The sequence below is a fragment of the Magallana gigas genome, chromosome 2 (assembly GCF_963853765.1).
Source record: "Magallana gigas chromosome 2, xbMagGiga1.1, whole genome shotgun sequence".
NCBI lineage: Eukaryota > Metazoa > Mollusca > Bivalvia > Ostreida > Ostreidae > Magallana > Magallana gigas.
The window spans coordinates 23,338,082-23,354,727 of NC_088854.1; the positions used below are offsets into that span (position 1 = coordinate 23,338,082).

The 16,646-nt window shown below is 30.7% G+C and overlaps 3 protein-coding genes across 3 annotated transcripts; 2 read left to right on the top strand and 1 right to left on the bottom strand.

The window, feature by feature from the left end:
• Window positions 1-2,098: 2,098 nt before the first annotated feature.
• LOC105322915 (uncharacterized) lies at window positions 2,099-5,798 on the bottom strand. The gene is made up of 5 exons (XM_066075694.1): window positions 5,623-5,798; window positions 3,222-3,445; window positions 2,722-2,882; window positions 2,370-2,545; window positions 2,099-2,191 (listed from the first exon to the last, which is right to left on the bottom strand). Exons 1-5 carry the CDS (start codon window positions 5,702-5,704, stop codon window positions 2,148-2,150), a joined length of 687 nt encoding a protein of 228 aa, XP_065931766.1. The 5' UTR covers window positions 5,705-5,798; the 3' UTR covers window positions 2,099-2,147.
• A 2,265-nt stretch (window positions 5,799-8,063) lies between these two features.
• Window positions 8,064-11,195, top strand: LOC136269528 (histone-lysine N-methyltransferase PRDM9-like). The gene is made up of 7 exons (XM_066075696.1): window positions 8,064-8,435; window positions 8,600-8,640; window positions 8,794-8,848; window positions 8,933-9,000; window positions 9,357-9,548; window positions 10,309-10,549; window positions 10,647-11,195. The coding sequence occupies exons 1-7, from the start codon at window positions 8,381-8,383 to the stop codon at window positions 10,910-10,912; spliced, it is 918 nt and encodes a 305-aa protein (XP_065931768.1). The 5' UTR covers window positions 8,064-8,380; the 3' UTR covers window positions 10,913-11,195.
• A 34-nt stretch (window positions 11,196-11,229) lies between these two features.
• LOC105322917 (histone-lysine N-methyltransferase PRDM9) lies at window positions 11,230-15,911 on the top strand. Its single transcript, XM_066075695.1, has 9 exons — window positions 11,230-11,648; window positions 12,707-12,775; window positions 12,851-13,039; window positions 13,641-13,681; window positions 13,873-13,927; window positions 14,087-14,154; window positions 14,416-14,607; window positions 14,962-15,202; window positions 15,499-15,911. The coding sequence occupies exons 2-9, from the start codon at window positions 12,721-12,723 to the stop codon at window positions 15,762-15,764; spliced, it is 1,107 nt and encodes a 368-aa protein (XP_065931767.1). The 5' UTR covers window positions 11,230-11,648; window positions 12,707-12,720; the 3' UTR covers window positions 15,765-15,911.
• The last annotated feature ends 735 nt before the right edge of the window (window positions 15,912-16,646 follow it).

The following is a 16,646-nucleotide window of genomic DNA, read 5'->3' on the forward strand; positions in this document are numbered from 1 at the left end:
TTTTATGAATTCTATCAAGTGTCATAATATGTTATAACTTAAAATGTTACTGAATCATAAGAAAAGAATTTGATATTTGATTTTTTCTATTGAAAGTTGAGTATAGTATTTTTTATAACAAGTTGGGTAAGTTTGGTCGACAAAGTACTTATAATAAAATGAACGTTGCATTGATATGACTTGTGAAAGGGTGTCTGTATCTACTCCCTGGGTCCGTATCTTCGGAGTAACAGCCCCGCAGTCGACTGGCCTATTTTTGTAACGTCTAATTCAGTATGGGTAGGGTCATCCTCTGAGCTACATGTAACCGCGGCTGGACCTTTGATGCGTTTTGACTTAGGTTTCCGCGACATTTCCTCATTTCAAAATTACAAAAATTATGGTTTAAATGAAATAAAAATACAAATAAATTAGAAGTCTACTTTCTGAATCATAAAGAGTTTAAACAATATGTTCTTATGTGTCAGAGCTTAATACTGAACTTCACTCCACAAAAATTGAAGACAACATACACATCATCAAATAATATATCCTTAAAATCAATTAATATCTTATGTTACTTTAATTTTAACAGCTATATTAACTTTTGAATGGAAAGTTTTGGATTTTGTAAGAGCTTAATTTTTTTTAACTTACCACGCGAAGAAAGATTCTAAAAGAAAAGATGCGGAAGATTCTTATGAAAAAACTCGTATGATTTTACTATTCTCGGAATAAAGTGAATGGACCAGACTTTTCCGGGATTAACTGTAAATATATATTTACTGGGATATAGGTCATACATGCGGTGATAAAAGAAAGGAATTTGATTTTTTTAATGTTTGTATTTACGTATCTAAGGAAATATTGGCCCGATATTTTTATTAATACGCTACTTGAATTGATTAAGTTGACCATGCTTTTTTTCACTTTCATGCATCGATCAATTTGAAAAAACATATTAAATTCATTTTATAAATTTGTATTCAAATCTCTGCATCATTAATAGAAACTTCCCAATCTACAATGTTAATATTCAGTTTTTTGTAAGCTGGAAAAATGATTGTCAGTAAGGATCTCGGGTTGAGGTGGCATGGGACAGTGTTTTTTTTATACAATTCATTGTAGCCAAGTGATTTGTTTCTTCGGAACTCTGTAGCTAGAATTTACTTAGTTCCTATTCAGCACAAATACTTTTAATTACTACTTAAAAGGCCAATAACCAATTTCTGAGTGGTTTTTCTGAGATTTCGACTCTTTCATATTTGCCCATTTTTCATGTCTTTTCTGCTTTTTTGACCTCCCCAACCTAATTCCCTACAGAGAAAGGGCTGGCCTTTCGTGCTTTGAGCATGTTGCACTATCACATGTCAGAAACTTACCGATGTATAGTTTTCTTTGTACCATCCACCTACTTTTCGTGTTATTTTACCTCCCGTGTGTAACTTGCAATTTCACCGTGTAAAGTCAACACAACAGTCGTAAGTTTTGCATTTCACTTTAAGTACTTAACAGTAGGGCCCTACATATTGTGTACCAATTTCAACAACAGACTTCCCTTTTAATAATAGTAATTATTATCATTTCATTAAATTTTAGCAACTCAATTTTACAAAAATATTGATTTTACAAAAATATATATCCGAAATTGTCCCTTGCTACCATAGTGCAAGTACTCGGATACTGACCCGCCAAGCTTGGCCAGAGTCTTTGGATTGGGATCGGCTTGGCTTGCCTTTAGCATATAATGTTGACCACATCATGTTATATTCTTTGCAACTGTTTGCCTGAAAACAGCGAGAGCTGCTGTTGAGAGCATGGCTGTTGCCACAGCTTCATTAGTGTTTTGACACTGTTTGAACTTTTTAGTTAGTTAAAGCTGCTCCGGCGGGAATGCTTTCTGCCTCTTAAACCTTGCATCTGGGGGATCGAGGGGGGCAGGGGGCATAATTGTAAAAGCTTAGACCGGGGCTGGACACATATTGAGTTGTAAATGCATTAGCATTGATCTACTTGTTGACACTCAAATTTGATAAATAAATAAATACAGCATTTCTTGCAAATAAGTATGAAACTAGTCCCTTTCTGTTTTGCATGTGCATCATTTGAAACACGTATCTCATGATATAACTGACGATATTTATTGATTATAAAAAAAGAAACAAGACTCAATTTTGGATGTATACATTGAGAACATCTGCTTTTCCGTATTCTGAAAAAAGCAAGAAAAGTGAAAACACTCAAAAATATTTTGAAAATCAAAATCAGCATTAAACACATTTTAGCTTTTGTTTAAGACGGATATGGGTCATATTTGTATACTTAAGACGTTACTGGAAAGACATTAATATACAAGTGTTGCACGACAGATGCTTTTTTAAGTATCGTACCCTTAGCGATCCACCTGGTGACTTTTCCATGTTGGCTGTACAAGAATTGGGGATACGTGGTGTGTTTATCCCATTCACAGAGATTAGTTTTTTCCTTTACAACTAACCATCCACTACGTACATGACAGACTCCATTATTTTTGTTGATGAAGAAGTTTCTCCCAAACATTGACTCTCTTAAAATAGAAAATTAATTAATAAAATCATGTTTACTTTTTATTTTTATTAGACGTTTTACAATTTTTATCGTACTTTCCTTTTATTTCTATATGATAATAATAATATTTAAAGCACAAGAAACTTACTTAGCAACAGTAATGGTTCTGTAGATTACTTATGCAAAAATACTTACGTGTCGATGGAAAAAACATTGTAAGTTTCACTTTTATCCAAATCGGTCCAACTTGAATTTAAGATTCTGCTGTTGTTAAACCAGTTTAAATAGTTTGAATCTCTTCCATCAAATTCAAGGAAAGCTACTGTGTCCCCCTGAACGTTTAGTTCAAATTTGACCTGCAGAAAAGTGTTATATTTCTCAATAATTTCTACTTAGTGCTGATTAGCATTCTAAATGGAATTGTTATTGTTGACTTTAAAACCAGAGGAAAATAATCGTAAATGACCAACTAATTTGATGTTAGAATTGATTGATAGCTCGTGTGTACATGTGCGTATGCCATATTATCAAATAATTTGTGTTGATGAATTGTGTTTTTAATGATTTCAAATTATCGGTCGATTATAATGTCTTTGTATCACAATGCTAACATATCAAAATTAACATTAGATTGATAGCTAAAATAACATAATCTAGGCAAATAAACATCTGTTTTAAAGCCTTGGGATATTTACTTTGTTGATATTCAAGCAATCCCAGTAATCTATAAAGGGACTTCTTAAAGTTTTTGAAGGTGATTTGTAAGTTTCAATTCTGGCTTTAGGCGGCAGACAGCCATCACTCATCGAACATGGACAGATTCCAGATACGATATCACAGTTGTTGTGTCTGGTTTTCCATGTATTTAAGACATCTTCGCCATTTCCACTTGGTGCATGAAAAATTAGCGCCCAATCATCTGAAACATTTTTTTTTCTAATTTTATTTCATATATCTTATATCACCTCAACAAATCTATACTTTTGAATCAAGACGTACATTATGCAAAAAAAAAAAAATGCAAAATGTTTGCACCAGAGTAACTGCTTACACCTTTGGTATTTCAACACGTGTGAGATGATGTCCTTAAGCTAAAATTTAATTTTAACTGATAAGTTATTATTGTAAATTAATCTAAAAACCTACTTTCGTTTTAGATAAACAAGCCCGAAATAGCAAAAGTGAGAGTAAGGTGGTGGACACGCTTTTTCGGATTCGATTCAGCGGTAGTTTGCATCAAAATATATACATGTACTTGCAATAAAATAATATTGGAGGATTAAATTATTGAAGATAAATTATTTAGATAATACATAGAAGTTAAGATTTGACAATTGTTGAACAAATAAAATGAGCCAATTCCTTTCTTGAATGCGCGATTTTAATTTTGATGCAAAGAACGATAAAACTTTCCAGAACGGGGTAACCAAGAACGCCGGTTGACTAATTAAAGTCATGGCAAAAAGTGCAGGACGAGTACATCATGCATCACGGGTAGATACTTTTGATCAAACATCTATGATTAATACAAAAAAGTTAATAAATAAGAATGGAATAACTTAATGCGATTTTAGTTGTGATGGAGAAAACTTTTCAGAACGAGTTGCCTCGGGTCTGTCCCAAGTTATTGCTTCCATCAATTTTTGATGATTTTTGATAAAAATTCACATACCTGTGAAAGAAATACAATTGAAATCGATGAAAGGGAATATATCCAAGATATCTTCATCGAACAATTATCCCTTTTCACACATAAAATTTCACAGGAACGATAACAATTTTCTTACGGAGATTTATAATGGGAAATGTTGACATCTTTTCTCCATTCGGAATACATTCGGAATAGATCGCGCAATTTTTCAATATTATCATCCGGGCTTATTAATGGCTGATGCAATGCAAAATCTCCGTAGACTTTCAATTTTAGGATGTGTTTTGAAACCTGAAGCGGTAGAGGGGGCGTTTCAAAAAAGATAATCTGGACATTTTTCATATTAGTAGATGAACGTAGTTTGAGCGCAAAGGTATTTATTATTATTGAAATATCAAGCAAAAAGTGGTGGAAGCAAAAACTCGGGACAGAGTTTAATTAACTTCTTGACCGAAAGTGTAGGGCGAATAAATACCCTTTAACTTGCTTATTTTAATTCATACTTTTTCACACCATTATAGAACAATGAACAGATTTGTGATGCATAAAAGTTCAAACGGGGAAGTTGAATAAAGGGAGAAGGTGACGCCCTCCCCGGTTCTTTTTAAATCTTTTATCTGAAATTCTTATTTGGAACAGTGATAAAAATTTCAATGTAATTTGACCTAAACAACAAAATTAGAGACACGACGCACTTAATTTCTGATCACTGGTTTGAAATAAGTAATGGCGTATAGATCTTAATTATAGAATTTAAAAAAAGGTTTTTTCAATCCGGCAACAAAAATTAATTTAGACCATGTTCACATATATAACATCAATTTCAGTTTAGATTTTCACCCCTGTCCGCTCCTCTAAATATCCAGTCATGCAGTTAGTTGGCTTTTAAAGAATGGGTTAAAAAAATCGGACTCATTATATACAACAATGCACAAAAAATATGGTTCAATTTATTAACATTTTCTGCGCTAAATTGCCCCAGAACTCATATAGTATTTAATAAATTAGCGCATTACAATCAATGTTCATTTTTACCCCGCTCCGAAAGAAAAAGGGTATACTGTTTACTTTTGTCAGTCTATAACAAATTTTCGTCGCAGTTTTCTGAACAACTACTGTTTGAAGATCTATACTCCAAATACTTTGGTTCACTCTTTGATTTAGCATGTCTTTTATTGGGAATCATTTTTACAAACGTTATGTAAACGTCACTTTCCTGTTTATCCATGCACGTGTCAGAAACAAATTTTCAAAAAAGGACGTATATTCACATCAGAGCGGCGGTATTTATAGTGAGCATTCATAAACATTCTTTTTGTTAAAATTGCCATTCGAAAAATACCACCAAAAGTTTTCATTTTTAATACTTTGCGGACACCGATATATATGTATATTGAACAACATGTTTTTTGGATTTTTTTTTTTTCAAAATAAAAAATTAGTACCTTTGCAAGGTTTAGGTTCTGCAAATAAACCAAATCCTAACATCGCAATCCAGCAAACAGCCATACAGAATACAGGTGTCATAATATCAATTCTGGCTCAAAAATATTAAGTAGGTAAACAATATATGATCGACTTGATTAGAGATTAATTTGTTTTAAAACACAAAAGACTAAGGTTCAGAGTTTTAGTGTGTATTTTATCGAATTCTCAAGCTACGTCATGCGATCTTACATATGCCATTGGTTATCCTAAACGAAATCATTTATATGCTCATTTTCGGATCTTCTGTTATGCAATGCAATTACATTGTAAGTTATTGTACCAATTATATATATATATATATATACCATGATTCATATTTTATTTTACTTTTTGTACACTTGAAATATTCAATGTATTAAAAACATAGTGTCGATAAAATGCAAAACTCTGCCGAATTAATTTGTCAGTGTCGATGTGGTATTTTTGCTCCCGCTAAAGTTGTACATGTTGTTTTGTAAAAATCCATATAATTAAAGCATACGATAAACCATCTCTACCACTGTTGTTCTGTGTCTCGCCTAGCGGTGGGTTTTATACCTTTAAAAATTTAGTATCACATGACGAATAATAATTTTCATAGAAGAATATATTTTCTAAGGTTATTTTGAAAATTCCTTAAGCTTTTCGACAAATTTCACAGAAATTATACGTATTCCTAAAGGATACCGGTATTAGTATTTCCTTCAGGAATTTTATTCCGGTAGTTCTCCAGTAGGAAATTAAAACGGCCAAAGGGAGGCTTCTACATAAATAATGTAAGCGCTTTTATCTTTTTAGACTCATTACTAAAGGTTTCACTGTTTTGAAGAGTAATATATTGAACAAATAGCGGTAGTCAAATATAAAAGGGAAATACTGTGTACTTAAAAAATTTTGTCAGCCTAAACATGATTTAAAATCCATTGCATGTACTTGGGGGTTACAAATCTACATGAAATCTGCCGTCTTTTTTTTTTCTCATTAGAAAATTTATGCTATGTTGATTCTATTTGATATTATATTGATGACATATCTTAATACAGACTCTGACTTCATCTATCTTAGTTTAAAAAATAGTGTACTTGCCAAAGGGTTTCTTTATTGACAATTGTAAAAAAAAAAAGTGATTTTTCAAATTTTTCTGAGAGGGCATATGGAGTGCGAGATTACTTTATCAGAAATTGATCAAATACAACACAGAAGATTTTCTACATATTTAATGACAAGGAAGGATAGATTGTGAAAAAAAAATTTAGAAACAAACACTAGACTTCATTTATCTTGAATTGTAGAGGAATTACACTACCATGAAGCAAATGTTTCAGTCAGTTCTACAGTGTGTCTAAAATTTAATGCAAATTATAATGGTAAATTTTTATACATTGAACCGTTGACTGCAAACGGCAGAAACCAACTGGAAGTGCTGCATCCATGAAAAGCAAAATACAGGTAAAGCAATCAATAACCCAAATTCATATGGCAATCAAACACACTCTTTTAAAATATGTATGGTGTTGGTACAATCATTGTAAGACATACAGAGGAAGCCCAAAATAATATGCGAGTTTAAAGTCTAGAAAATGAGAGAGTTATATATCTTTTAGCAGTCCAACTTTTAGCAGAAATAAATCAATTTAGGAGACTACATAGTCAGAATAACCTATCAGATTTACGTTAAATGTTAAGTATGGTATGTTTGGCGTTTAACTATTAGAAAGAGAAAAAAATTCAAATATTCAACGTTTACTATTTTTTATGTAGGGTTCTTCATTTTAAGAAGACTTATGCAATCAGATATGTTTACGACCATTCATTCCTATAATTTCGCATACAGAATACGTTGATGAAATCATGAATGCTCTACCGTATAATTTTTTATGATATATGTAAGTACAAATATATGAATCATAATTTCAAGGATTAAAGGATTTTTTAAAACCGTTTTTTTTTTCAATCTGTATATCCACACAAAAGTTCAAATGTGTTTTATTAAAATTACCGTAAAACACGCTTATAACGCAGTGAAAGGGATGAGCGACATTTCTTCCTTATAAACGTAATGCCTTATACCCGTTAGCTTCACAATATGTTTAAAAACTACGGAAATAAAAAATACTTCCATATAAGCATTCGTTCATTTTAAGCGTGCTCCCTATAAGCATGTTTTACTGTAATTATTTAGGCTACAAATATTTGAATAGGAACCAACAAACTCTCAAGAGAAGGTTCAGCGTTAATAATTAAATTACTAAAACATAAAGGCCTCAGAGCGCAATTAAAACTCCTCAGAAATCCAATAACTAAATGGTGCATAAAAGAAATTTGAAATTAAAAATTGATCGTGAGAGAGTACACGAAGTTGAAGTCTGTATTTATTCTCCGTTGTTTTTAATCGGTACAGATGTTTTCCAGTGATTGTTGTCAGATGTATCTGCTATTTTGACAATTTACATTCATTCTTCAGTAAGATGAATCAACAATGTATTGCATACTTCATCCTTATAGTTGGAATATTCACTACAGGTAAATGTCAATTTATTAGCATTGTATGATATGTATTGATTTTACTTACATTCAGTACGTTTTTTTTTTACCTGGGCAGTTTTCCCTATCCATGTTGTCACTTTGAAATGCAAAGCTGGTTTTGAAAACATCGCAAAGTGGTGTTTTTCAATTCATCTTGAGAGCAAATCTTTGTCCAAGTCACGTGAGATTTGCGAGAAGACTGGCGGCAACATGGTTCTACTTGATGAACATATGAAACTAAATTTGCTGCGGAAATATATTCAAGGTAAATTGGTAAATTAGTTTTACTCCATTGAGACTTTTCTTATTTCCCCGTTTTCATCCTGTAGTTTTATGCCTGTGTTGTTTTCAAGTTATTTATTACATGAAGCAAATGTATACTTTTGTCATAGACTGATATCTTGTTGCTTTTTTTTTTTTTTTTTACAGAAAAGAGACTTATTCATAAACTATACGTGAAAAATAAGGAGGTATTTCAAAATTTCTTTGTTTTCAGTTGATTCGAAAAACTTCGAGTTAAATGTTTTAAATATATAAAAACTTAAGGAAATATAGAATTATACGTTGTGTATTACATAAAATTCAATATAATATGGTTAATGCTTTTGTCTTTTATTTTTAAGGCATTGCTGAAATCATATCAAGAACTTCAGGATCTCTTGACATATCATAAAAAGTGTAAGTGTATGTAAAGGGAGCTGAGAAAGTATTTTGTAATCTTCTTAAATAATCATTGTTTTAAAAATAATTTTGACCTTTTAGATTGCAAGTCGTACAAGAAAAACAAGCTTAAAAAACCAACAGAGGAATTTTATGTTCCAAACGCAAAGGTAGAAATTGTGTGCATAATATTTTTACGTAACATAAAATGAAAAAGCAGATTTCAACGATACCAGAGGTCTGTCTTTAGTAAGATAGCTTTTAATGTAAAACAAATTTTAGTTTTTAAACACTTTACTTCTTAATGATATTTTGTTCTTTGTGCTAACATGCATATTTCATAATATAGTCCCTCAGACTTATGTAAGGAAATCCGATTGTGTTTGTATAGAATGCACTTGTTTATAAAGAATGCACTTCGGTTGCTTAAAGTCGAATTTATTAAATTACTCTCTCTTTCTCTCTCTCTCTCTCTCTCTCTCTCTCTCTCTGATATAATAAATCATATTCATTCATTCATTATTAGTTACCCGTTTTCTTTGATGAAAATGAGCGTGCGCGATTGACAACCCCACCTGGCTATTTTATTGCCAACTCTTCAATACCCAGTGCTGGATACGGAGCATGGACAATGACTGGAGTCAAAAAGTATACAGTACTTGGGGAATATGAGGGAGAGGAACATAAGAAAGAAGGGAACCAGCCTTACTCCTGGGTTGTGCGTATCTATTTCTGTATACATTTTACTTCATTTTTCCCAATGAAAGATTATAAATGAATCATAAGCAGACAGTTATGGTTCGTATACAAAGATGTAATAATAAGTACGTTACATTACGTAAAATGTACATTATTTTTAAGTTTTGTGATCTCTTGAACTCGCTAATGGCGTTTCCAAAGTTACTTTGATAAAAATATTAGCTAGTTAGTATAATTTTGTGTTGACATGATACCTTGAAGTTTTAAAATAATGTACTTATACAGCGATCGATATTGCTCATTTGATGCAGAGAGTTTAAGAACAGTTTCATAAAATGTTTTAATATTGTTTTGATTTTTTTAATTATTTCGGGATTTTTTTTAATTTTCAAGCTTTACTTTTCAAGAACATTAAATTCAGAATTTTTTAGCTTACTCAGTAACTTATTTAAATTCATTTTATTTTTCAAGTCCTAGACCACCAAGCTTGATGCTGGTTATTTATGTGAAATGAATCAGTAGGAATAAAGAGAGGGATATGTCAACGATATTGTTCTTTGAAACATTTGATAAAACTATCTATATACATAGTTTTACAACTTAAATATAACCAATATCATAAACGAATACGTATTAATACAGTTTTCTACTGTTTTAGTCGAAATTTTGCTCCTTAATTAAATAATATGGTTTTGATCATGCTAACAATGTAACTTGTTTGATAATGTTACTTGTCGTTAACAAGTATTTTTTCATCTACAATGCATCTAATATACAAGATATATGAAGATAAAGAAAGGAAAAAGAAACATTATATAGACGCATCTTCTCCCGCCAAAAGTAACTGGTTGCGGTATGTCAACTGTGCAAGGAATGTGCGCGAAGAAAACGTGTTTTCATTTGGTTGTGACGGCCTAGTATTTTATATGACGACAAAAAACGTGGAGCCCAACACAGAGTTACTGACCTGGTATGGAGAAAATGATGGACGTTTCTTGGGAATAAAGAGATTGCATCCAGGTTGTTATCTACATGTAATTAAAAAAAAATCAGACACATATATACATGCATAAACGCAATGTTTTTATTTATTTAATCCATTTCTTCTATGTTTCAGCAAGCGAAATGAATCTGAAATCAGCTTCTCACATCCGTCTGAGTTATATGCCTAAAGATTCATTAAAAGATTATCTTAAATATCATCAAAACTGGTTTTCAAATAAATATGATAAAAAGAGCAACAAAACATATCATGGAATTATAGACACTTATGAGGATGGGACGTGGACAATGCAGCGGGAAGGAAATTACACGTATTATACTGGGGAACAGGGACTTCTAGTTCCATTTGTGTGTGAACATGAACCACTGGAAAAAGAATAAGATCAAATATGTTATTTAAATTAGTGCAATGGTTTATGTAGATAAATACCTGTGTAAAGTATTAGATATACATACAATATAACTTAGATAAAAGGATTGTTATTCCTATCTCAATCTGATTATTTTTATGGTGAAGGATATTACAAGGTACGTTCTCATGTGCCCCTCGTTAATATCTTGCGTGCTTAACTATTGATAATCATTTACCCTCTGATGGCGGTCGTTTTATTTTCTTATGATACAAATCAGTCACTATTATATCAATATCTTGGGTACAAATAATCAATATCTTCTAGATTTTTCATTTATGTAACGTTCTGAATGTTTATCTATTGAACGTGGTTCTAATTTCTAAAACTTTTACATTTTACCGACAGACTGACACTGAGACATGAAAAAAATATAATTGCGAAAGTTGACAATTAAAAACAAAGTAAAAAAAAATATTTCGGCTGTGGCTCAAAGTATCGATTATAATCACTAAAATATTTAATGGGGGAGTCAATAAATAATGTCCAAATTTTAGTGAGTTAACCTCTAGAAAATCGTTAACCAAAATACTGTCAATCATACACGAAAGACTACAAGGTAACAATTTGGAATTTTATCAGCCAAGAGGAGAAAAGAGCCTTAGTTCGCTGTAATGTTTATATATTTGCACTTTCGAAGGTGATATACAGTGAGTGAAGGGAAAGATCGATTTTAACTACGGACTTCTGACATTCCTGTTCGTCTGGTAGGTACAATGTATGTCACTTTTTTTAGGGAGTGGTGTCATTTTTTGAATATGTGTTGCAAATTAATATAGAATGGCTAGTATTAGCAACAGATGCCAGAGAATTTTTCACATTGTTGTTGCAATATCTATTTGATGTGGCATTAACTTCTCAAAAGAAAAATGCAGATTGGGGTGTCAAAGGGAATATATTAAACGACAATTAAATAATATAGCTGAGAAGTGGATTTTATTTAGCTTTATATTTCATCGTTTGTGAACACACCCTCTTTTGTCATTGCGGCACAGTGATTTTAAACTAGTTCGGCATATATTTGATTAATTAGTGCTGATGAAGAAAATTATATCCGATTCCTCCTGTCAATAATACTGTCGCACATCAAATTTCACTTGCAATTCAAAAAAAAGTTCTGGAGATGAAAAAAGATGCGTTTTCAAACATTAATATAACCATTCAAATCAATATCAGTGGAGTCAACAAATAAATTTTTAGTAAGTCTAAAATCTAGTTACCTCGATAAAATCGTTAACTGAAATAAAAAGGGTTCGTATTTCTTTACTGGTTAACAATTCTTTTGTGGTATTTTTAACGATCAGCCAAACATTGTTGTCAGCTGTCGAGTAATGTATTCAAGACTGGTGAGCACTATGTTATGTTTACGTTTGTTTAATTTTCCTGTATAAAGCGTTTTTACGGATTAATTTCTTCTTGTTTGCTCTTTATGAGCACAAATAAACGGTATCTAGTGTTCGTCACATACTAAAACATTATAAACAACATAAATGGAAAACTTAAAATAAAAAATATTTAGCTAACATCATTACCATGCTTCGAACCGTAAGAAATATGCATATTTCATGGCCAACAAAAAAATAGGTGGTTAAATTGTATTTTTTTTAGTATACATCGTTGTATTCAATTTATTTGTTCTTAAAAAGTGATTCAACGAAATAGACTTAAAAGTTAAAGTCTTTAGATATACAAATCCCAGTTTCAATGCAACTGTTTTACCGTTAAGAAATATCATTGTAAGAATCGGCTTTATTCTTTTATACAGGATCTTCAGATAAAATGACACAGCAATCATCTGCATTATATATCTTTATAGTTACAATCGTCACCTCAGGTAAATATATTTTTTTTTCATTTTTTGAAATGTAATCAAACCAAAATGAATTAAGTTTGTTAATTACTTTTACAGTTTTCACGATCAATGTTGCCAATGTGAAATGCAAAGCCGGTTTTGAAAACGTCGGACAATGGTGTTTTTCATTTTATCTTGAGAGCAAATCCTTGTCAGACTCCATTGAGATTTGCACAAAAGCCGGTGGCAACATGGTTCTAATGGACGAATACAGGAAGATAGAGATGCTTCGAAAACATATGAAAGGTTATATATATATATATATATATATATATATATATATATATATATATATATATATATATATATATATATATATATATATATATATATATATATATATATATACACTTATTCTAATACAGTATGAAATTCGTACTCAAAAAATTACTTATCTTATACGGTTTAGTTTTCATTTCGACTTTTAGATCGATCAGAATGTGATCCTTATACGTAAAAAAAGAAAGAAAATTAAATGCTTAATGTTACAGTGTGCACTAATACATGGACAAAGGGTTAGATATTATGACGAATATCGAATACATGTATCGATAATATCCTTTTAAGATGAAGAATTGATTCCAGTAGGTCTAGTTAAAGTAAACTAAATGGTTACTAATTTTCTTTACACACTGTCGATGGTTAGATATTGAGATACTGATTTTTTTTTTCTCTTCTGTTTCATTTGTTCATTTTTTTAACTACAGCAACAAAATGCCTATTTACTTATTTAAATTAATAAAAAACTTTATATGTTCAATTCTTAAATATTTTTCTCCATGATGTTTTTTTTTCCAAATGCTTACTAATGTATACTAATGAATTGTCACTTAATAATTTTTTGTAGAAAAAAGACTCATACATAAACTGACTGTGCAAAACAGAGAGGTAATTTGAATGTAACAGTATACTATTGTATATATATATATATCACAAATCACAAATTATTTGCCCATTATTATGGTTGATAATATTCATAAGATTATGTATATGACTTTCCAAATTAATGTTTTTATATGCATTAACTTTTACACGACTGGTTTTTTTTCTGTTAAATGAATTTCTAACTAATTTTAAAGGCATTGATAAAATCTTATCAGGAAATTCGTGAAGTAACAACATATCAGGAAAATTGTGAGTAAAATATATATATATATATATATATATATATATATATATATATATATATATATATATATATATATATATATATATTACACAGCTTTCAATTTTTGTCTCTTTTATGACTGTTAATATCACTTTGACCAAAAATATATAGTAACATATATTTAGATTGCAACACCTACAAGACAAATAGATTGTTAAAACCTGCAGAAGAATTTTACATCCCAAACGCCAAGGTAGAATTCATTCTATTTTTAAACAAATTACAGGTGGAAAAAAACTAAATTCGTAATTTCAAAGGTATAAAAAAATCATGACACATCAATTGTTTGATATGAAAAAAAGCATTGATACCAAGTTTGGTTGCTTAGAACTTGCTTAAATAGTTTGAAATAAAACAATATTTTCTGAATGAAATTTGACCCCATTTGACATCACCATAGAAACACATAGAGAACACTTCTGTAAAGTTTGATAGAAAAAAATTTAAATTACAGCTTCCGATTAACTTTAATGGAAATGGACGTGCGAGATTGACAACTCCAAGTGGATTTTTCATTGCAAAGTCATCAATTCCTAGCGCCGGATACGGAGCATGGACTAAGACTAAAGTCCGGAAGTATACAGTCTTAGGAGAATATGAGGGAGAGGAACATAAGATAGAAGGGAATAGTCCATATTCCTGGGTTGTATGTACATATATAAGTATTTATATTGTATGCATTTCGGGTCAGGTTTTGAATGCTTTAGAGATCTGATAATATTTCGGTTTATGTGGTTAATCGAGCCTTATAGGATTATGAACATTTATTAACTTTATTATGTTATAGGTTTAAGATTAACAAAATATCGATATTAATTAATATTATTAAGATGCTTAAGCATTGGCTTAAACTGACACGTTAACTTCATTTATCCATCTTTAACAAGGCATTAATAACATTATTTCTCTTTTTTAAATTTGTAAAGACTTGATACAGTTTAAATCGGTGCTTTGAGTTTTATTATGTTATTGATTGTTAATCCATTTTTCAAATGTGCAGATATATGAAGATAAGAAAAAGGAAAAGAGGCATTTTATAGATGCTTCCTCTCCCGCCAAAAGTAACTGGTTGCGGTATATCAACTGCGCAAGAAATATGTGGGAAGAAAACGTGTACTCCTTTGTATGTGATAACTTAGTATTTTACATGACAACAAAAGAGGTGGAACCCAACACAGAGTTACTGACATGGTATGGACGGAACGACGGATTGATGCTAGGGATTACAAAATTACATCCAGGTAGAATGTGTTTTCATAAATATAAGTAGGCACAACTTCTCGTGGTTATAGAGTTCAAGGTTTCAAGGATACTTAATTTCGTGGCTAATGATCCTATCAATACACTATTGTTTCCGTTATAATTGCTCTTCAATGGACATTTATTTCGTGGGTTAACTAAGTAAAATCTACGCAAAAATATAATATTAAATGAAAACTGACGAAGCCACAGCATCTGTGACAATATATGCACAACGAAAACTTATTTAATCGATCACAAACACATGATATTATGTGTCATTTTTTTCTCATTTCAGCGAGTGAGTTGGACTTGAATTCAACATTTTATATTCGATTGAGTTATATGCCTCAGGATTTAAAAAAAAACGATCTCAAATACCACCAAAACTGGTTTTCAAATAAACACGATATAAAGGACAATAAAATACAGTATGGCATTCTTGACTCATATCACGATGGAGCGTGGAAAATTCAGCGGGAAAATAATTATACGTATTATACAGGTGAAGACGGATTTTCAGTTCCATTTGTATGTGAACATCAACCACTTGATGTTAAGTAATATCAAATCGTTTGTCTAAGCATAGTGTTTTGATATTTTAATAGAAATGTGAAATGTCAAAAAGCTATTTATTTTATAGACGTAAAATGAAGTAAGTTTTACATATAATAATCTGTTTAGAAAACCAATAAAAATCTGATTTATGACCAATAATACACTTGGCATAAAATATTTCATGAGAAATACCTCATGTGTTCTTTTGTCATTTATTTACATGTTTATGTATAGCATATCTACAACCCAAGTTTACGTATTCTTTGTAATATTTGGTTTTTCTATCAGTCAGTGACTAACCGACAGAAATACCGTAAACGTTTACATTTGGCAGAGTATTCAATTTGGTGCTTAGGCGAAAAGTGACATCCGTTATATCAAGTATATCTCCAAATGCATTGCATAAATATTATATGTTAGAGAATAGAAACAATAAAAACATGCTAATTCAAATTTACGCGAACTTGTTTGAAAGTCTTTTTCTGCCAAATATCGTACAGGCTAAATATAGTACGTTTACAGTATCAACTACTGGTATACCATTCACTTTTTGTTTTTAAAGCGTATTAGCTTTAAAAGAAATTTTACGATTGTGTGATTTTTAAGACGTCACAATGGTTCGTTGTTGGGATTTTATCAACGTGCTAGATATTACTACATGTTGTGCAACATTGATTGCATTCACAGTTGATTTAAGTTTTAAATACATTTCTTATTTCAACCTTTAGTCCATTTTTCGTTCTGGTTTGCAATTACCATGTTTAATATTTCATTTGAAATTTAAGAAAATTGATAATAAACGCTTAATCAAAATGTTCATCAAACAAAATGAATTGTTTCATCATATTTTAAAGGAAAAATCAAAAGATTAGACGAGAATAATAAACT